Source organism: Xyrauchen texanus, chromosome 30 (assembly GCF_025860055.1).
Source record: "Xyrauchen texanus isolate HMW12.3.18 chromosome 30, RBS_HiC_50CHRs, whole genome shotgun sequence".
In the NCBI taxonomy this organism is placed as follows: Eukaryota; Metazoa; Chordata; class Actinopteri; order Cypriniformes; family Catostomidae; genus Xyrauchen; species Xyrauchen texanus.
Genome location: NC_068305.1, coordinates 4502686 through 4519896, shown reverse-complemented (window position 1 = coordinate 4519896; position 17211 = coordinate 4502686). Strand labels below are relative to the sequence as shown.

Genomic DNA, 17211 nt, shown 5'->3' with positions numbered 1-17211 from the left:
ATTTACAGCACAAACGAAGCACAAAAGATTGAGCTTATTTTTGGTGAATTTAGAGCATGCGGGGGCCTGAGTGACATCGTCGTCTATAATTCAATGTGTAATATTAAAAAATCTGAAGCAACACAAACAAAATTTTACCGGCACAAACGATTGAGCTTATTTTGGGTGAATTTAGAGCATGTGGGGGGCGAGAGTGACGTCATCGCCTATAATTCAATGTCTAATATTTTAAAATCTAAAGCAAAACAAACAAAACTTTTACAGGCACAAACCAGCACAAATGAACCACATGCGAGTGACCTCAGAATGACCTATAAATATTATATTAATATCTAAAAGAATAATGATAATAATAATAGGAACACTAAGGAAAACAATATGGATCAAGCCCCGATAAAGCTCAGAAGAACAATAGATCCTCCGCACTTTCAGTGCATGGGTCTTAAATAATAATAATCATTAGTAGAACAACAGGGTCTCCGCACTTTCAGTGCTTGAGCCCTAGTTATAATATTTGGCCTAATGTTTATAAGTGACCAATTATCAGTTTGCTAACTATTTCTAGCGTTTGTTTCTCTTCTCTGTTTCCTTCAACAATGGCAGTGAAGGATGGAAAAAGGAGATGGATGAGGTGTCCTGCTCGAGTGCATGAGATTCCAACAATTTAGGCTCTTCCAATCCCTGTTTCTGGAGACACCTGCAAAGGAGGACTCCGCTCACTGCTCCAATGATCCAAGAGACCCCTGCTACTTGGATCCCTCCATACTCTGCTCTGTTGGTTTCAAGAGAACCCTGCTATGGAGGAATCTTGGTATCCTCCTCCTGAGTTTCCTGCCTTGTCTGATTTTCCTATGACCTGGTCGGAGTCCTCTGCTGCCCTGCCTGTCTTGTCTGACCATCATACCCTGCCTGTCACCTCTGGTCACACTGCCCTGTCTCTCTCTCCTCCTGTGTCTGAGTCTGCTCCATCCAGTCCAGTAATTTCCAGCTGCTCCATCTAGTTGTTATTTCTATTCCAGTCCCTTTTGTGGTTTCTGTACATGTTTTGTGCCATTCTCAGTCCCCTTTAGATTCCACTTCTGACCTGAAACCTGAACCCACATCGGCCACGAACAATGAGTCAGCACATGTGGTTAATTTTGCTGTAGTTTTATGAGCTCCCTGACCCTGATCTCTCCACTGCTGGGTCTCTGCAGAGTTCAAGGGCCCCTCTGAACTTAAGTCCCCTGTGCCTGTGACCTCCAGTGTGTTCTGTGTCTCTACAGATCCTTTACTCAAGTGTCCTGTCTTTGACAGTCATGTCCCTTAGTCCCCAGTCCCTACCACTCATGAACCACCTGTGTTGGGCTCTCCTGACCCAAAGCACTATGAGGCTGGTCCTGACCTCGAAACACCTGAATCTTCTCCTGAGCTTGCCCCTTTGTCTGTTCCACAGTGTATCTCTCACACTCTGACCCACCACCTGTCCCTGACCAGCTTTGTCCAGTGCATCGTTCATCTGCTTCGTTACCTTGACCTTTTCCAGTACCATACCATTTCTAACCATTAAAACATTAAAGTTAACTCCCCCTGGTTTCCAGTCTCCACCTAGACCAAAGCCCAGGACTGGAAGATTCAGCCTCATTTTCAGTCACCCTCCTGAACATTTCCCCATCATTTTACCTGACTACTATTCTTATAACTATCTGACTACTATCTTGCTATAGTATATTCATATACATCAGGAGCTGCCCTAAAGGGGGGGTATGTAACATGTCTTGTCTGTCAATGTCTAGTTTACTGTCTTGTATGTTTTTAGTTTTTTTTAGGTCATGTCTTTTATTTTGAATACTGTCATTTGTTTTCCTGGTTCCTGTTCTCCTCAATGTTCTGTTAGGTCTGGTCTTTGGTTCAGTCATGTGTTCTGTTAGGTTTGAGGTGTGTTTGACTTCATGCAGCACTGTGCAGACCGATCGGCGCAGGATGTCGATTATAAATTGTGTCTGACTTGAGATGGCGCCATCACCATGTCACTATAACGTATGCCAAGTACTGCAAGAGTTACTAGAGAGCAGCCACCTGGCTCAACCAGTTGTTTCAAAGCAGCTCTGAATGACGACACAGCTTTTCGTAATTGGCCAAACTCACAACGTGACAACATTTGACGTGTATTTCATTTGCTGAGTTCACATTTTCTGTCACCCTCCTGAACATTTCCCCATCATTTTACCTGACTACTATTCTTATAACTATCTGACTACTATCTTGCTATAGTATATTCATATACATCAGGAGCTGCCCTAAAGGGGGGGTATGTAACATGTCTTGTCTGTCAATGTCTAGTTTACTGTCTTGTATGTTTTTTGTTTTTTTTAGGTCATGTCTTTTATTTTGAATACTGTCATTTGTTTTCCTGGTTCCTGTTCTCCTCAATGTTCTGTTAGGTCTGGTCTTTGGTTCAGTCATGTGTTCTGTTAGGTTTGAGGTGTGTTTGACTTCATGAAGCACTGTGCAGACCGATCGGCGCAGGATGTCGATTATAAATTGTGTCTGACTTGAGATGGCGCCATCGCCATGTCACTATAACGTATGCCAAGTACTGCAAGAGTGACTAGAGAGCAGCCACCTGGCTCAACCAGTTGTTTCAAAGCAGCTCTGAATGACGACACAGCTTTTCGTAATTGGCCAGACTCACAACGTGACAACGTTTGACGTGTATTTCATTTGCTGAGTTCACATTTTCTGTCACCCTCCTGAACATTTCCCCATCATTTTACCTGACTACTATTCTTATAACTATCTGACTACTATCTTGCTATAGTATATTCACATACATCAGGAGCTGCCCTAAAGGGGGGGTATGTAACATGTCTTGTCTGTCAATGTCTAGTTTACTGTCTTGTATGTTTTTTGTTTTTTTTAGGTCATGTCTTTTATTTTGAATACTGTCATTTGTTTTCCTGGTTCCTGTTCTCCTCAATGTTCTGTTAGGTCTGGTCTTTGGTTCAGTCATGTGTTCTGTTAGGTTTGAGGTGTGTTTGACTTCATGCAGCACTGTGCAGACCGATCGGCGCAGGATGTCGATTATAAATTGTGTCTGACTTGAGATGGCGCCATCGCCATGTCACTATAACGTATGCCAAGTACTGCAAGAGTGACTAGAGAGCAGCCACCTGGCTCAACCAGTTGTTTCAAAGCAGCTCTGAATGACGACACAGCTTTTCGTAATTGGCCAGACTCACAACGTGACAACGTTTGACGTGTATTTCATTTGCTGAGTTCACAATGGAATACTTAACATACTACTACTAGTACTACAGCAATAACAGCCTATGGCAGAAATAGTTTGCCATTACCAAGGTGTTTATTCTGACACTCCCAGTTCAGTGAAAACTCATGTTTATAAACAATTAAAATATATAAAAAATACTGACACCTTTGTTGGTATTAAAATAATATAGGCTTTTATTGACTTTCTTCTTGTAAACACAGCAGGCATTGTATTGAGCAGCAAACAAACTTTTCAAATGAATAATGTTTCCAGTTATTTTATTTAAAATTCAAACCTCTGTCTATCTGAATTCCACTTCATCTTCAATAAAGAAACCAAGCATTGCATGATCTGCTGTGAGTGATATAGGTTCAGCAGACGATGGGAAGCACAACTTCCCACCAACTTGTTTTCCACCAACTGTAACCGGCAAATTTCCTCAATTGGTAAGGCAAGGCGCAGTTTAACACACCCTCTGTCTTAGTTTCATTAGTTGTCTCATCATTGGTTCATTGGTCTTTCATAACTAAAGCTTGTTACTGGCCTACAGCAATACCTACATTTTGCAATTGAATTCATCAAAGTTTGAGAGAGTTATTAGTGCTTTTCTAAGGACGCTTCTGTGTACTCATGCGACAGACAAATGCTTACGGCATATCTCAATTTGGTTCTGTCACGTTATATACAGCGTAGAGGACACTATGTCAAGCTAAACATAGTTTGAAACTTAGAAAAACACATCTTGAGACCCCTGCATTCAGAGTTGCACTCCATCAAGTCATTTGTATTTGTATAGTACTTTTTTTACAACAGACATCATTTCAAAGCAGCTTTTCAATAAAGTTAGCTAAAACAGAAAAAAAGCTGTAATGTCTTGGGAGTCATTATTGTGCGATTTGATAAAAACGTGTGTGATGAGGAGGAGGGTGTGGCCGGGCTATGATGGAGCACAGCCGGCATTGAATTAGTGGGAGAGCGAGATAAAGGGCAGCCAGAGACGCCGGTTCTGGAGAGAGAGACGCAAGTTGCCGTGTTTCATGTGTCTGTGTTTGTTGTGCTTGTATGTTTATTTTATGTTGAGTTTCTTATTAAACTTTATGTTGACTGTTCTGTCAGTTCCCACCTCGTTCTCGCCCGTCCTTATACTGTTACAACGTGATTCTTGATTACACCTAAATAAGTCAGTAATGTTTTTATTTAGACCCCCAGTGAGCAAGCCAAAGGCCAGCCGTGTCTGAACAAAAGAAAGCATCCTCATCTTGTGCTGTCTACTGTTAGTGTGGTTGAATGCTTGCGTAATTCTGGATGCCTCCCTTAGTCTTAAAGGTCAGGGATATGAATCTGCAGGTTGTACAGGCTGTGTCGGGTGTGTGTGATATCTAATACTATTAAAGTTCCTTTACTCACTTTGTATTTACTGTAGATGCTGCTAAGGGATACCTGGTTCAGACCTATTATTTTACTGCTCATTCTTATGATCATGTGCGGAGGGGTTATGTGAATGTTACTCATTCCTCCAAACCAAGCAGATATATTAAAATTGAGTGCTGATTAGATGAAATACTTATCGACGGCTTGTAAAACTGATTGATGAACCTGGAGCTTACAAAGTTTTCTAAGGAAGTACATACAGATGCTGTTGATGCTTGGAAAAGATGATAAACTGTGTAGAATGCACTTGATAAGTCAACAAAATCTATCCTGACACAAGACTTGGGCCTCTCAAAGTGGATCTACGTAGCATGGAACAAGGTCACACAAAAGTTAATCTGAAAATTTCCGTTGCACAACAAGTCTTTGTCTTTTAAAGCATATTTCTCAACACAACTTTGCGAGTGTTAGCAGCAATATAACATAAAGTGGTTCACACACCGGATGTGTCTGGTGGATGTCATGGCACATTCTTAAATTCAAAACAATTATTTTCTATAAAAGTACACACACTGCCACCGTTGGCCCCAGCCATGACTCCAGTGGCTAATTGCATAATAAACATCTCCATTTCGAATCATTCAATTTGCGCAGTTACACCAGTTTCATACCGGAAAAACTCATCAACTTTGTTTATTCTTGAAGAAGTACAAAAACCTGTGTAACTTTTGTGCGTATAGTGACTAGATTCGCAAATTTGGATGGCCTCCTGCACCGCATCGACGCATCCTATGTGATACCTGTGCAATGACCTACACACAAAGCGTCGCTTCTTGTCCGGTGTGTGACTGGATTCAGTATTAAGTACAGTAAAGGTTATTTCACCCCCTTGTCCTTTCCCAATGCTATTACGCCAGACTACATTAAACAGAATGCCACTTGACAGTGAATTGGAAAGCATACAAATTTGGTTTCTGATTTAATTGCTGTCAAATGTTAATATATCAAGGCCTCAAAAATTATAGAAAATAACGTGCCGATCAATAATTGATGTTTCAATATTTTATGCATTCCTAGTGTCTAAATTGTATTGGTAAAATTAATGAATCAGCTGAGCTTGACTAACATAATCTGAATGAATTTATGTGATTCTTGATTTGTTATCATTTTAGGTTCCACTGTAATTCCAGAGTTTGTACATTAACTTTAATATCACCTTCTGGTGGAATCCCCGAACTGCACATGCAATGACTGAGTTTAGACTTTACGCTGAGAATAGAAGTGTTTCCAAGATGTCTTTAGCACAATTACTTATTTCTCACAAAAATAGCAAAATAGGCCTTACTGGACTTTATTTCCATGGACCTCCAATATATTTGTGAGAATTCACCCACTGTTTGCATGCATATTTCCACAGATCACCCAGTTAAGTGTTGCCCAGGCATGGAAAAATTCCACTTAGATTTAGGGCTATCATGAAAATGGGATAAGATGGTTGTAGCGCATATCAAAAAAATTATATATATATATATATAAATAAAGCCCTTTGTCTTCAGGTGGAAGGATGACACTTTTACTGTTTCATAAAAGAAATAAGACACTTAAGGCTGTGCTGTATTGTGAATATAGTCACTGCACAGTGTGTGGGTGCATAACAACACCCTTTAGACATTACTATATTCACAATATAACACAATCTCTCGTACTTTATTACTTTATCAACAGTTAATTAACAGTTAATTAACTTAATTGACTGTTCACACACATACGCACCAGCAACAATGTACATGCTGTTTCCCTCTGTACCCTCTGTGATGATGTTATCACCAGGAAAATGATCCAGAACCTTCATGAGCTCCACCATCATACTGATCTGCTCTTCATCCAGACGGCTGAGGAAATCATTCTTACAGATGGCCTTCACGATCTGAGCTGACTCACTGTACAAGACACATAAACATACAACTTTCTGAATGCTTATTTTTATTTATTTTAAATTATTTAAAATAATGATTTACTGTGGAACACAATTTATATACATATAAACTCACCTAAAGGATTATTAGGAACACCTGTTCAATTTCTCATTAATGCAATTATCTAATCAACCAATCACATGGCAGTTGCTTCAATGCATTTAGGGGTGTGGTCCTGGTCAAGACAATCTCCTGAACTCCAAACTGAATGTCAGAATGAGAAAGAAAGGTGATTTAAGCAATTTTGAGCGTGGCATGGTTGTTGGTGCCAGACGGGCCGGTCTGAGTATTTCACAATCTGCTCAGTTACTGGGATTTTCACGCAGAACCATTTCTAGGGTTTACAAAGAATGGTGTGAAAATGGAAAAACATCCAGTATGCGGCAGTCCTGTGGGCGAAAATGCCTTGTTGATGCTAGAGGTCAGAGGAGAATGGGCCGACTGATTCAAGCTGATAGAAGAGCAACTTTGACTGAAATAACCACTCATTACAACTGAGGTATGTAGCAAAGCATTTGTGAAGCCACAACACGCACAACCTTGAGGCGGATGGGCTATAACAGCAGAAGACCCCACCGGGTACCCATCCTCTGATGGCTACTTCCAGCAGGATAATGCACCATGTCACAAAGCTTGAATCATTTCAATTTGGTTTCTTGAACATGACAATGTGTTCACTGTACTAAAATGGCCCCCACAGTCACCAGATCTCAATCCAATAGAGCATCTTTGGGATGTGGTGGAATGGGAGCTCCGTGCCCTGGATGTGCATCCCACAAATCTCCATCAACTGCAAGATGCTATCCTATCAATATGGGCCAACATTTCTAAAGAATGCTTTCAGCACCTTGTTGAATCAATGCCACGTAGAATTAAGGCAGTTCTGAAGGTGAAAGGGGGTCATACACGGTATTAGTATGGTGTTCCTAATAATCCTTTAGGTGAGTGTATATATGCAGCTCTTTTCCAGACCACAAGTGTTCAAAATGACCACATCTGACCTATGCATGTACCCAAATGCCAAATGTAAAGGCAAAAACTATATCCCCTATATTTTAAGTTTACATTTGTATTATATTTAAATAAAAAATATAACAAACTGCAAAAAATTTATAATATTTAGTGTGTGCTCTTGGAACCTGATGTGTTCTGTTGTTTCTATCGCTATAGTGATCCTGCTTTAAGATAAATAAAATATTTCGCCAGCAGGGCTGCGTGAACTGTTGGTCTCATGCAGTCTCATGAACACACAGAGACTAATCAACAGTCGACCAAAATTTTCACTAGATAATACATTGGATTTCAATTTGTTTCTCACCAAACCTTATCGTATGCTTTTATAACAGTCATGAGTCTCATGGAATAATTTATTAGACTTCTGAATTATACTTATGCATACTTTTGAAGCTTGAAGATGTGGTCACCATAAACTGCCATTGTATCACTGAGCACAATTTATTTTTTTCACAATTCCTCCCTTTGTGTTAAGAAAAAGAAAGAAAGCCAAATGGGGTTATAACAACACTGGTGTGAGTAAACAACGATGGAATTTTCTTTTTTGGGGAACTAACCATTAAAGTTTGAAAAGAATCTAGATAGTTTTTGGTTTTTTTGTAGCACCACTTAACTGGTGGTACTACAGAATTGTCCGACTCTCCCTCTCTCTCTTTCCATTTATGCACTGCTGTTTTCTGCTTAGCAATATCAAACAGCAAACATGTCAAAAGTGGAACGAAACCACTATCCGCTACCCAGATCAATGGACAGAGCAGCGTGAGCGCTGAGTACTGTAACATGTACAGACAGAAATGATCAGACTTATCATATTATCACGTCACTACCTTTAAAAAAAAATATGAAACACTTTCTATAGTAATAATAACTGTATAAACTACAGTATTTTAGGCAGAGATATATTCATAATAAATATTATATTACTAATATGGCTCCATTAGCTACATGCTACATTAGCAGAGTGAGAAAATATAATTGATCTTTTTTACAACTATGGCAGTTTATAAAAGTTTATAGTTTTTAAAAAGATTTAAGGTACTGTTTTTCATTACAAAAATGCCATAGTTTGTTTTATTAATCATGGTAGTAACAATTTGTGGTGATGTGGGCATGGCAGAGCGATGTCTGTGGAGAGCAAGGGCGGGAGAGGAATAACGGTAAGGATTGGCACCTGTGGGAAATCATCTCTAACATCTGTTCTGTGTTACATTGAGAGCTGGAGAGGGATAAAAAGGTAATCCAAACCACCAGAGGGGAGAGAGAGAGTGACACACAATTGGACTGTGTGTGTGATTGTTTAGGCTGAAAAGCCAGTAGTGTGTGTGTGTGTGTGTGTGTTAAACAATTTCTGCTTTGTTTTACCAGAGATTACCTTGTTACAAATATCACTGTGTATAACTATAACCCCCACCATTGCTACCAAATAAAATGCTGGTGCCACCAGCTGCAGAACATGGTGGCAATGGTGCCACCGCTCTAAATGTTAGTCTGGAGCCCTGCATGGTTATTTTGAAATGTCCTTTTATGGAAAAGAGCAGCTTAAACATTCTGCTAAACATCTAATTTTGTGTTCCGCATAAAAAAGAAAGAAATGAAGGTAAGTAAATAATTACATACATTAAAGTTCATTTTTTGGGTGAACTGTTCCTTTAAACAATTGATTTAATTTATGTACTTTAGGAATGGTAATGCCACTGCAACTCAATTCGATTTTGTCACAGTGCTCTTGATAATTATAAGTGTATAAAGTAACCTGGCAGATTTTGTGACCCTGTTGGCAGTGATTTCAAGCTCTACTGGTATGGGCTCCGAAGCTATGACAGCTGCCCGACTCTGTCGAACCTCAGGCACTTCATTACTGTTCTGTTGTGATGGACAATCTGACAGACAAACATTAGAAGACAGTTGTAGATCTGAGCATCAGTATGGCGAACATCGTATCAAACAAGTGTACAGTATTGTTTTTTTATGACACAGGAATCAGCATGGTAAACTCTTACATTTATTGCATGTCTTCCATAATATACAAAATTACTCCTTAACTGTCCCTCTACTGCACACTAGTGTCTATTAATGTTGTTTACAACAATCACAATTCTTTAGGCAAATATGCTCAATATTATAGATAAATGTACTATATTAAAATGTACTATACTAAAGTACCAAACTCAACTGAAATTAAGTTCAGCATATTATCTAATAGCCAAGTAATATTTATTCCCCTTCTGTCGCTCTCTTACGTTGTGTCAGAGAACGACACTAGGGGTCTCTCTTGAGCGCCGATATTCACCTCTGTACTATGAAAAAAGGCCAATGAGAGTTGGCAGCCAGTATTTGCATGTCCCGCCCCCGGACATACGGGTATTTAAGCGGCGCAAATACGGGAGTTCATTCAGAAAATTTCTTCGGAGCCGATGGTCGTGTTTGCAGTCTGCTGCGTTACTACACACCGAGTTCCTGCTATCCTCTGCTGCATGCTGTTGGATTCTGCGGCGCACAACAGTGGCTTTCTCCTGGTTGCACGGCTGTGCACTTCCTGCCCCTGAGCGCATCGACAGTTGCAGATAGAAAGATCTCTCACGAGTCTTTCATTCATAAAAGAGTGATTTTATTTAAAAGAGTAATTTCCTCTAAAAGAGCAAAAACACAGCGGCGTTGAACGTCCTTTTCAGGACGCGTCTTTTTAAAGATGCCTTTCCGCCCCTGTGTTGTTTCTGGATGCGGTAGAGTACTCTCCGCTTCCGACGGCCACAGGCGTTGTCTCGTGTGTCTGGGCAGCGATCACACCGAGGCTGCGTTTGTGGATGGTTCATGTTCTCATTGCGAGAACAACCGTACCAACCGTAAGCAAGCCACTCCAGCCGCCCCCCGCGTCGCTCCTTCTTCCCACGGGATTGAGGACGATGCGGCTGGCGATGGAGGTGATTTGGGGATGGCAGCGGGTGCAGCTCCGCCGGGTACGCCCCCTCGGACCACCCGCGCCCCAGCACGCTCGTTGACTCCCGTCCCCGCTCGAGGTGGCGGCGACTCGCCTCACAGCCAGTCTGCCTACCCTCTTGCGATGGAAGCAGATGAGTTCGCCGCGACATCGGAGGGCGTGGGCTCTGACGCTGAGGGCTCCTCTGGGCTGCCGCCTTCGGGCTTGCACGCCCAGCAGGAGGCCGACGCGCAGATGTCCGATATGCTTTCCCGGGCAGCCAATAGCGTGGGCCTGGATTGGAACCCTCCATCCTCCCCGCAGCCATCACGGCTAGACGATTGGTTTTTGGGCGTGGGGCGCCGCTCACAGCCTCGCCCCCCAGTACCTTTCTTCCCGGAGGTGCATGATGAGTTGACGTCTTCGTGGAGAGCACCCCTCTCCACTCGTCGTGCCACCTGCTCATCCGCCCTCGCCACCCTCGATGGCGGAGCGCGCCACGGGTACACGGAGATCCCCCAGGTGGATAGAGCTGTTGCGATCCATCTATGCCCCGGAAGCACTACCACCTGGCGGGGCCGCCCTGTACTCCCTTCCCGGTCCTGTAGAGCAACATCCTCGCTCACCGCGAAGGCCTACAGCGCTACCGGACGCGCCGCTTCCGCCCTGCATGCCATGGCTCTCCTGCAGGTCCACCAAGCCAAGGCACTCCGCAACATGCACGGGGGTGGCCCTGATCCCGACACGCTGCAGGAACTGCGCTCAGCGACCGACCTCGCGATGAGAGTGACGAAGGTCACAGTGCAGGCACTCGGGCAGGCGATGGCCACTCTGGTGGTCCAGGAACGTCAGCAACGTCGCTTCCTCAACGCCCCTGTCTCCCAGTTCGGCCTCTTCGGCGACACCGTGGAGGACTTTGCCCAGCAGTTCTCCCTGGTGAAGAAGCAGACGGAGGCCATTTCTCACATCATGCCGCGCCGCAAGCCTGCCGCCACGGCCCAGGCCCCATCTGCTCGCCGAGGGCGTCCTCCTGCGGCCAGAAGACCTTCTTCTCCGCCCCAACCTGGGCCCAGCTCTCAGCCCCAGCGTCGAGCAAACCGCAGGAAGCGTACGCCCCCTGCCCCACGGACCCCGTCGAGGACCCGGAAGGCTCCCAAACATCCCTGAGACAGCGGACCCAGAGGACGAGAAGTTAGCTCCGGAGATGGTGAGACCGCTCCGTCCCCCGGTGGAGGGCCGGGAGGAGAATCTTGTGTTTTTTCATTTGCCGCACCCCCTGACGGGGGCTGCGGTACCCAAATTCTCAATAAAAGAGCTATTTCCTTTACCTCTGGGTCACATGGCCCGCAAATGCCGTTCTCACGGCACTTGTGTTTCAGGCCTCAACAGTCCCGGCGCCCAGGATGCGGTGCTCCCGCCCTCAGCCCCACGACTGTTCCCCGGCCGGCCGGTTCAGACGAGTCCAGAGGACGCCGACATCAGACCTCCTCCTCTGTCACGAACCCGCCCCCGCCGGGTGCGCGGAACAAGGTAAGTGCTTTGAGCTTATTCTCAGCACCAGAGCCTCGGGACGCCACAGAGCCTCCCGACGCTGCGTTACCTGTTCCGCACCGCTGCGAAGCCCCGCCGGGTACGTCCAAAATACTTGTCCCCTTGGTGCCCCTAGCACAGAGCGCAGAGGCATGGCTTTCTCTGCCCAGCTCGTCACGCTGGCTGCACCGGACCATTCGACTCGGTTACGCAATTCAGTTTGCCAGGTCTCCGCCCCCTTCCTGGGCGTTCGTTCCTCCGCAGTGCACGGCGAACATGCCCTCTCCCTGCGCGAGGAAATCGCCTCCCTTCTAATCAAGGACGCGATAGAGCCTGTCCCTCCAACCGAAACGAAGAAGGGTTTCTACAGCCCTTACTTCGTTGTACCCAAGAAAGGCGGTGGCATACGACCGATCTTGGACCTGCGAGTTTTCAATCGGACCCTGTCCAAACTCCCGTTCAAAATGCTCACCCAGAAACAAATTCTATCTGGCGTTCGGCATCTAGATTGGTTCGCAGCGGTAGACCTGAAGGACGCGTACTTTCACGTCTCAATTCGCCCTCGACACGACCCTTTCTACGGTTCGCATTCGACGGCCAGGCGTATCAGTACAAGGTCCTCCCCTTCGGCCTGTCTCTGTCCCCTCGCGTCTTCACGAAGGTCGCAGAGGCGGCTCTTGCCCCGCTACGAGGAGCGGGCATACGCATACTCAATTATTTCGACGATTGGCTCATTCTGGCCCCCTCGCAGGAATTACTATGCGCACACAGAGACCAGGTGCTCGAGCACCTCCGCCGCTTGGGGCTTCAGGTCAACTGGGAGAAGAGCAAGCTCACCCCAGTCCAGAGCATCTCTTTTCTCGGTTTGGAGTTAGACTCAGTCTCAATGACAGCACGTCTCTCCAACGAACATGCTCAGTCAGTGCTGGAATGCCTCGCTTCCTTCAAGCCAGGCACCGTGGTCCCGTTGAAACGTTTCCAACAGCTCCTGGGGCATATGGCATCCTCCGCGGCTGTCGCGCCACTGGGGTTGATGCATATGAGACCACTTCAGCATTGGCTCCAGACTCGAGTCCCGAGACGAGCATGGCGCCACGGCACGCACGGCGTGGAAATTACCACTGCCTGCCTCCAAACCTTCAAACCCTGGACAGACCTCTGCTTTCTTCGGGCAGGGGTACCCTTGCAGCAGGTGTCCCGTCGCGTTCTGGTTACAACCGACGCCTCCAAATTGGGTTGGGGTGCCGTGTGCAACGGGCGCGCAGCCGCAGGCCGGTGGAACCAAGGCCCACTGCGCTGGCACATCAACTGTCTAGAGCTGCTGGCCGTTCGTCTTGCCCTGAAGAAATTTCTTCCGATGATTCGTGGCAAACATGTCCTGGTCAGGACAGACAGCACCACGGTGGTGGCTTACATAAACCGCCAAGGCGGAGTACGCTCCCCCCACATGTCACAGCTCGCCCGTCGTCTCCTCCTTTGGAGTCAGCAGCGACTGTTGTCGCTGCGCGCCACTCACATCCCCGGCAACCTCAATGTGATAGTGGACGCGCTGTCAAGACAAACCTTGCCTGGCGGAGAGTGGAGGCTCCACCCCCAATCGGTCCAGCTGATTTGGGACAGGTTCGGCAAGGCCCAGGTAGACCTGTTTGCCTCCCAGGAAACCTCCCACCGTCCGCTCTGGTATGCCCTCACAGAGGCTCCCCTGGGGACAGATGCTCTGGCTCACAGCTGGCCCGTGGGGCTGCGCAAGTACGCTTTTCCCCCAGTGAGCCTTCTTGCACAGGTGCTATGCAAGGTCAGGGAGGACAAGGAGCAAGTCACTCTGGTGGCCCCCTACTGGCCCAACCGGACGTGGTTTTCGGATCTCACGCTCCTTATGACAGCCCCTCCCTGGCGAATTCCCCTGAGGAAGGACCTTCTTTCTCAGGGACGGGGCACGCTCTGGCACCCGCGCCCAGACCTCTGGAAACTCCACGTCTGGTCCCTGGACGGGACGCGGAGGGTCTAGCCGGCCTACCTTTAGCCGTCATAGACACTATTAACCAAGCCAGAGCCCCTTCGACCAGGCATCTTTACGCCCTGAAGTGGCGTCTGTTCGCGAACTGGTGTTCTTCCCGAGCCGAAGACCCGCAGAAGTGCGCAGTTAGGTCAGTGCTCGTGTTTCTTCAGGAGAGGCTGGAGAGGAGGCTGTCCCCCTCCACCCTCAAGGTGTATGTTGCTGCTATCGCGGCCCACCATGACACGGTAGACGGCAAGTCTCTTGGCAAGCACGACTTAATCGTCAGGTTCCTAAAAGGTGCCCGGGGATGATTCCCTCCCGGCCTAACCTATTTCCCTCCTGGGATCTCTCGGTTGTCCTGAGGGGACTCCGGAGACCCCCTTCGAGCCGCTTGACTCAGTTGGACTCAGGGCCCTCTCTCTCAAGACTGCCCTGCTGATCGCGCTCGCCTCCATCAAGAGGGTCGGGGACCTGCATGCGTTCTCTGTTAGCGACGCCTGCCTGGAGTTCGGTCCGGCAGACACTTTCGTGATCCTAAGACCGCGACCGGGCTACGTGCCCAAGGTTCCTACCACACCCTTCAGGGATCAGGTGGTGAACCTGCAAGCGCTGCCCCGGGAGGAGGCAGACCCAGCCCTCTCACTGCTGTGTCCGGTACGTGCCTTACGTATTTACCTGGACCGCACACAGAGCACCAGACGCTCTGAGCAGCTCTTCATCTGCTTTGGGGGACAGCAGAAAGGGAACGCTGTCTCCAAGCAGAGACTCGCCCACTGGGTTGTCGATGCCATTTCCCTGGCTTATCACACCCAGGCCGTGCCCCTCCCTTTGCGGGTCCGAGCCCACTCCACCAGGAGTGTTGCGTCCTCATGGGCACTGGCTAGGGGCCCCACAGGTAAGGCCTCCTGCTCGGACTCCCCCTGTGTGTAAAACCACGGTTCTGTCCCCTCACGTGAGTTGACGCCGTGTTTCCCTTAGGCAGTCACAGCTGCCTCAGGTGCCGTGCTGTATGCTCCCCCCTCTCTGAGGCTGGTGCTACCACCGCACTACTGTTCCGCATAAGGCCTAGGTATAGGCCATGCGATGTATGTGCCACTCAAATTTGCCTCCCCTCCGGGTAGGTGTGGCCTCCGCAGGGTCTTCCCCGCCCTACCAAGGGCTAAGACCCCCTTCCCTCAATGCGTGTAAGGGCCCCGGCCGTAGTTGCTCTATGCGAGAAACATAGAGAGAAAAGAGGCCCAGCCAGGCTGGCCCGTTCCCATGTTGGCGGCCGTCACCTTGTTCCTTCCTCCGGGGTAACGATAAGGAATCCTGATGGCTTAAATGGGGCATTGGGGAAGGGTACGTGTGGCTGATACAGTTGGTCGTTCTGCACGTAGGAATACCTGCTCGCTCCTGTATCAGCGGATCACGAACACGGCTCAGCGCATGGCGCTTTTTAAGTGGACCCCTAGTGTCGTTCTCTGACACAACGTAAGAGAGCGACAGAAGGGGAACGTCTAGGTTACGTATGTAACCTCAGTTCCCCGATGGAGGGAACGAGACGTTGTGTCCCCCTTGCCACGTCGCTGAGCCGAGCCCCTGTTGTGGCCGGACCATTTCCGGCTCCTCAGAAAAATCCTGAATGAACTCCCGTATTTGTGCCGCTTAAATACCCGTATGTCCGGGGCCGGGACATGCAAATACTGGCTGCCAACTCTCATTGGCCTTTTTTCATAGTACAGAGGTGAATATCGGCGCTCAAGAGAGACCCCTAGTGTCGTTCTCTGACACAACGTCTCGTTCCCTCCATCGGGGAACTGAGGTTACATACGTAACCTAGACGTTTGTAAACCGCTTTTCACAACACACATAGTTTCAAAGCAGCTTTACAGAAAAACATGCTTTAATACAAAATGAAACTGTAATATCTATAAAGTCTTGGAGTCATCACTGTTTAATTATAAGTTGTGTATAAAAATAGATAATTAAATAATAATTGTATTTAGAACCCCAATGAGCAAGCTGAAGGCGACTGTGTCAAGGAACACAAAAGTCCATAAGATGTTGGTTAATGGAAAAAAAATAACCTTGGGAGAAACCAGGCTCACTGTGCGGGCTAGTTCCCCTCTGTATTCATGATGTTTAGCCAATGCCAATATTAGTTATTTGTGTGCAGTGCAAGTCATGGTTTACAATTTGTACACTAAGTAATTGTTAATGGCCAGTGTTAAAACAAAGATTTGTTAGTAGGGATGGGACATTTCGGTTCTATATACGATATGAGGTTTACGATATTATCTTGATTTGATGTGATAACACTTTAATGACAAATAATGGCAGGTAATTGTGTTTATTTTTTTAAATGTTTGTGCAAAATACACATTATAATTTCTCATCAAAATAAAATTCTTTAATTCAAAATAGAAATCTTCAAAGTTTAAATAATAAGAGTTTCTCATACACCTTTCTCTAAAAGGAAAGATCAAAAACAAATAAGCCTTCAAAAATAGTGGATTTCATTTAGGCTGATCAGGTGCAGACAAGCAGTAGAACAGAACAGAGCCCATCCTGAAAAAGTATGAGAAAGTGTATATTTATTTATTTTTAATAATTAGTTTTAGCTTTATTATTATAATCACATTTTAACTTTTTAATTGAACACAATTTTAACTAATTCTGTTTTCTACCGATTAATATTATTTCTGAAATTGTATATATAATAATGATATGAGCTGTCAATGTTTAAAATAATGTGTAAAATTTACAAGTAATAACATTAAGTTTAGATTCATTTGCATAAAAAAAACAATAAAAAAAAACAATAATGGTACTGTCACTTTAAGAGCGAAACGAGTCTCATAGACTGGTGGTACGGTTCATTAAATGGCTCGGTAAAATGGACAGAAGCTATAAGGCTGGCCACATTCAGTAGTCGAACGGACTATAATCATGTTCTAGCTAAATTGTGTCCATGCTCATAATTCTGTGTTTACTGTAGTTCTTAAAAAGCTTTATTATATTTTTTTGCACATTTAATTCTACACATATATTCAGCTGTTCCTATATCTGAAAAAGAAGGACAGTGGGTTATGTTCTAAAGAAGTTCATGAGGCATCAAATTTGTGTGTTCTTTTTGTTTTATGTGAAATGTTTTCAAATTTTTCACATTTGA

The 17211-nt window shown here is 45.8% G+C and overlaps 1 protein-coding gene across 2 annotated transcripts in view; it reads right to left on the bottom strand.

The window, feature by feature from the left end:
- Window positions 1-17211, bottom strand: part of prkg3 (protein kinase cGMP-dependent 3) — a 130533-nt gene that overhangs the window by 101307 nt on the left and 12015 nt on the right. The window contains exons 5-6 of one of the 2 annotated variants that reach the window (XM_052098597.1): window positions 9365-9491; window positions 6395-6561 (exon numbers count right to left, since the gene is read on the bottom strand). In XM_052098597.1, coding sequence (XP_051954557.1) covers window positions 6395-6561; window positions 9365-9491 — 294 coding nt within the window. The remainder of the gene's footprint in view (window positions 1-6394; window positions 6562-9364; window positions 9492-17211) is intronic. The other variant, XM_052098598.1, reaches the window with a different exon arrangement.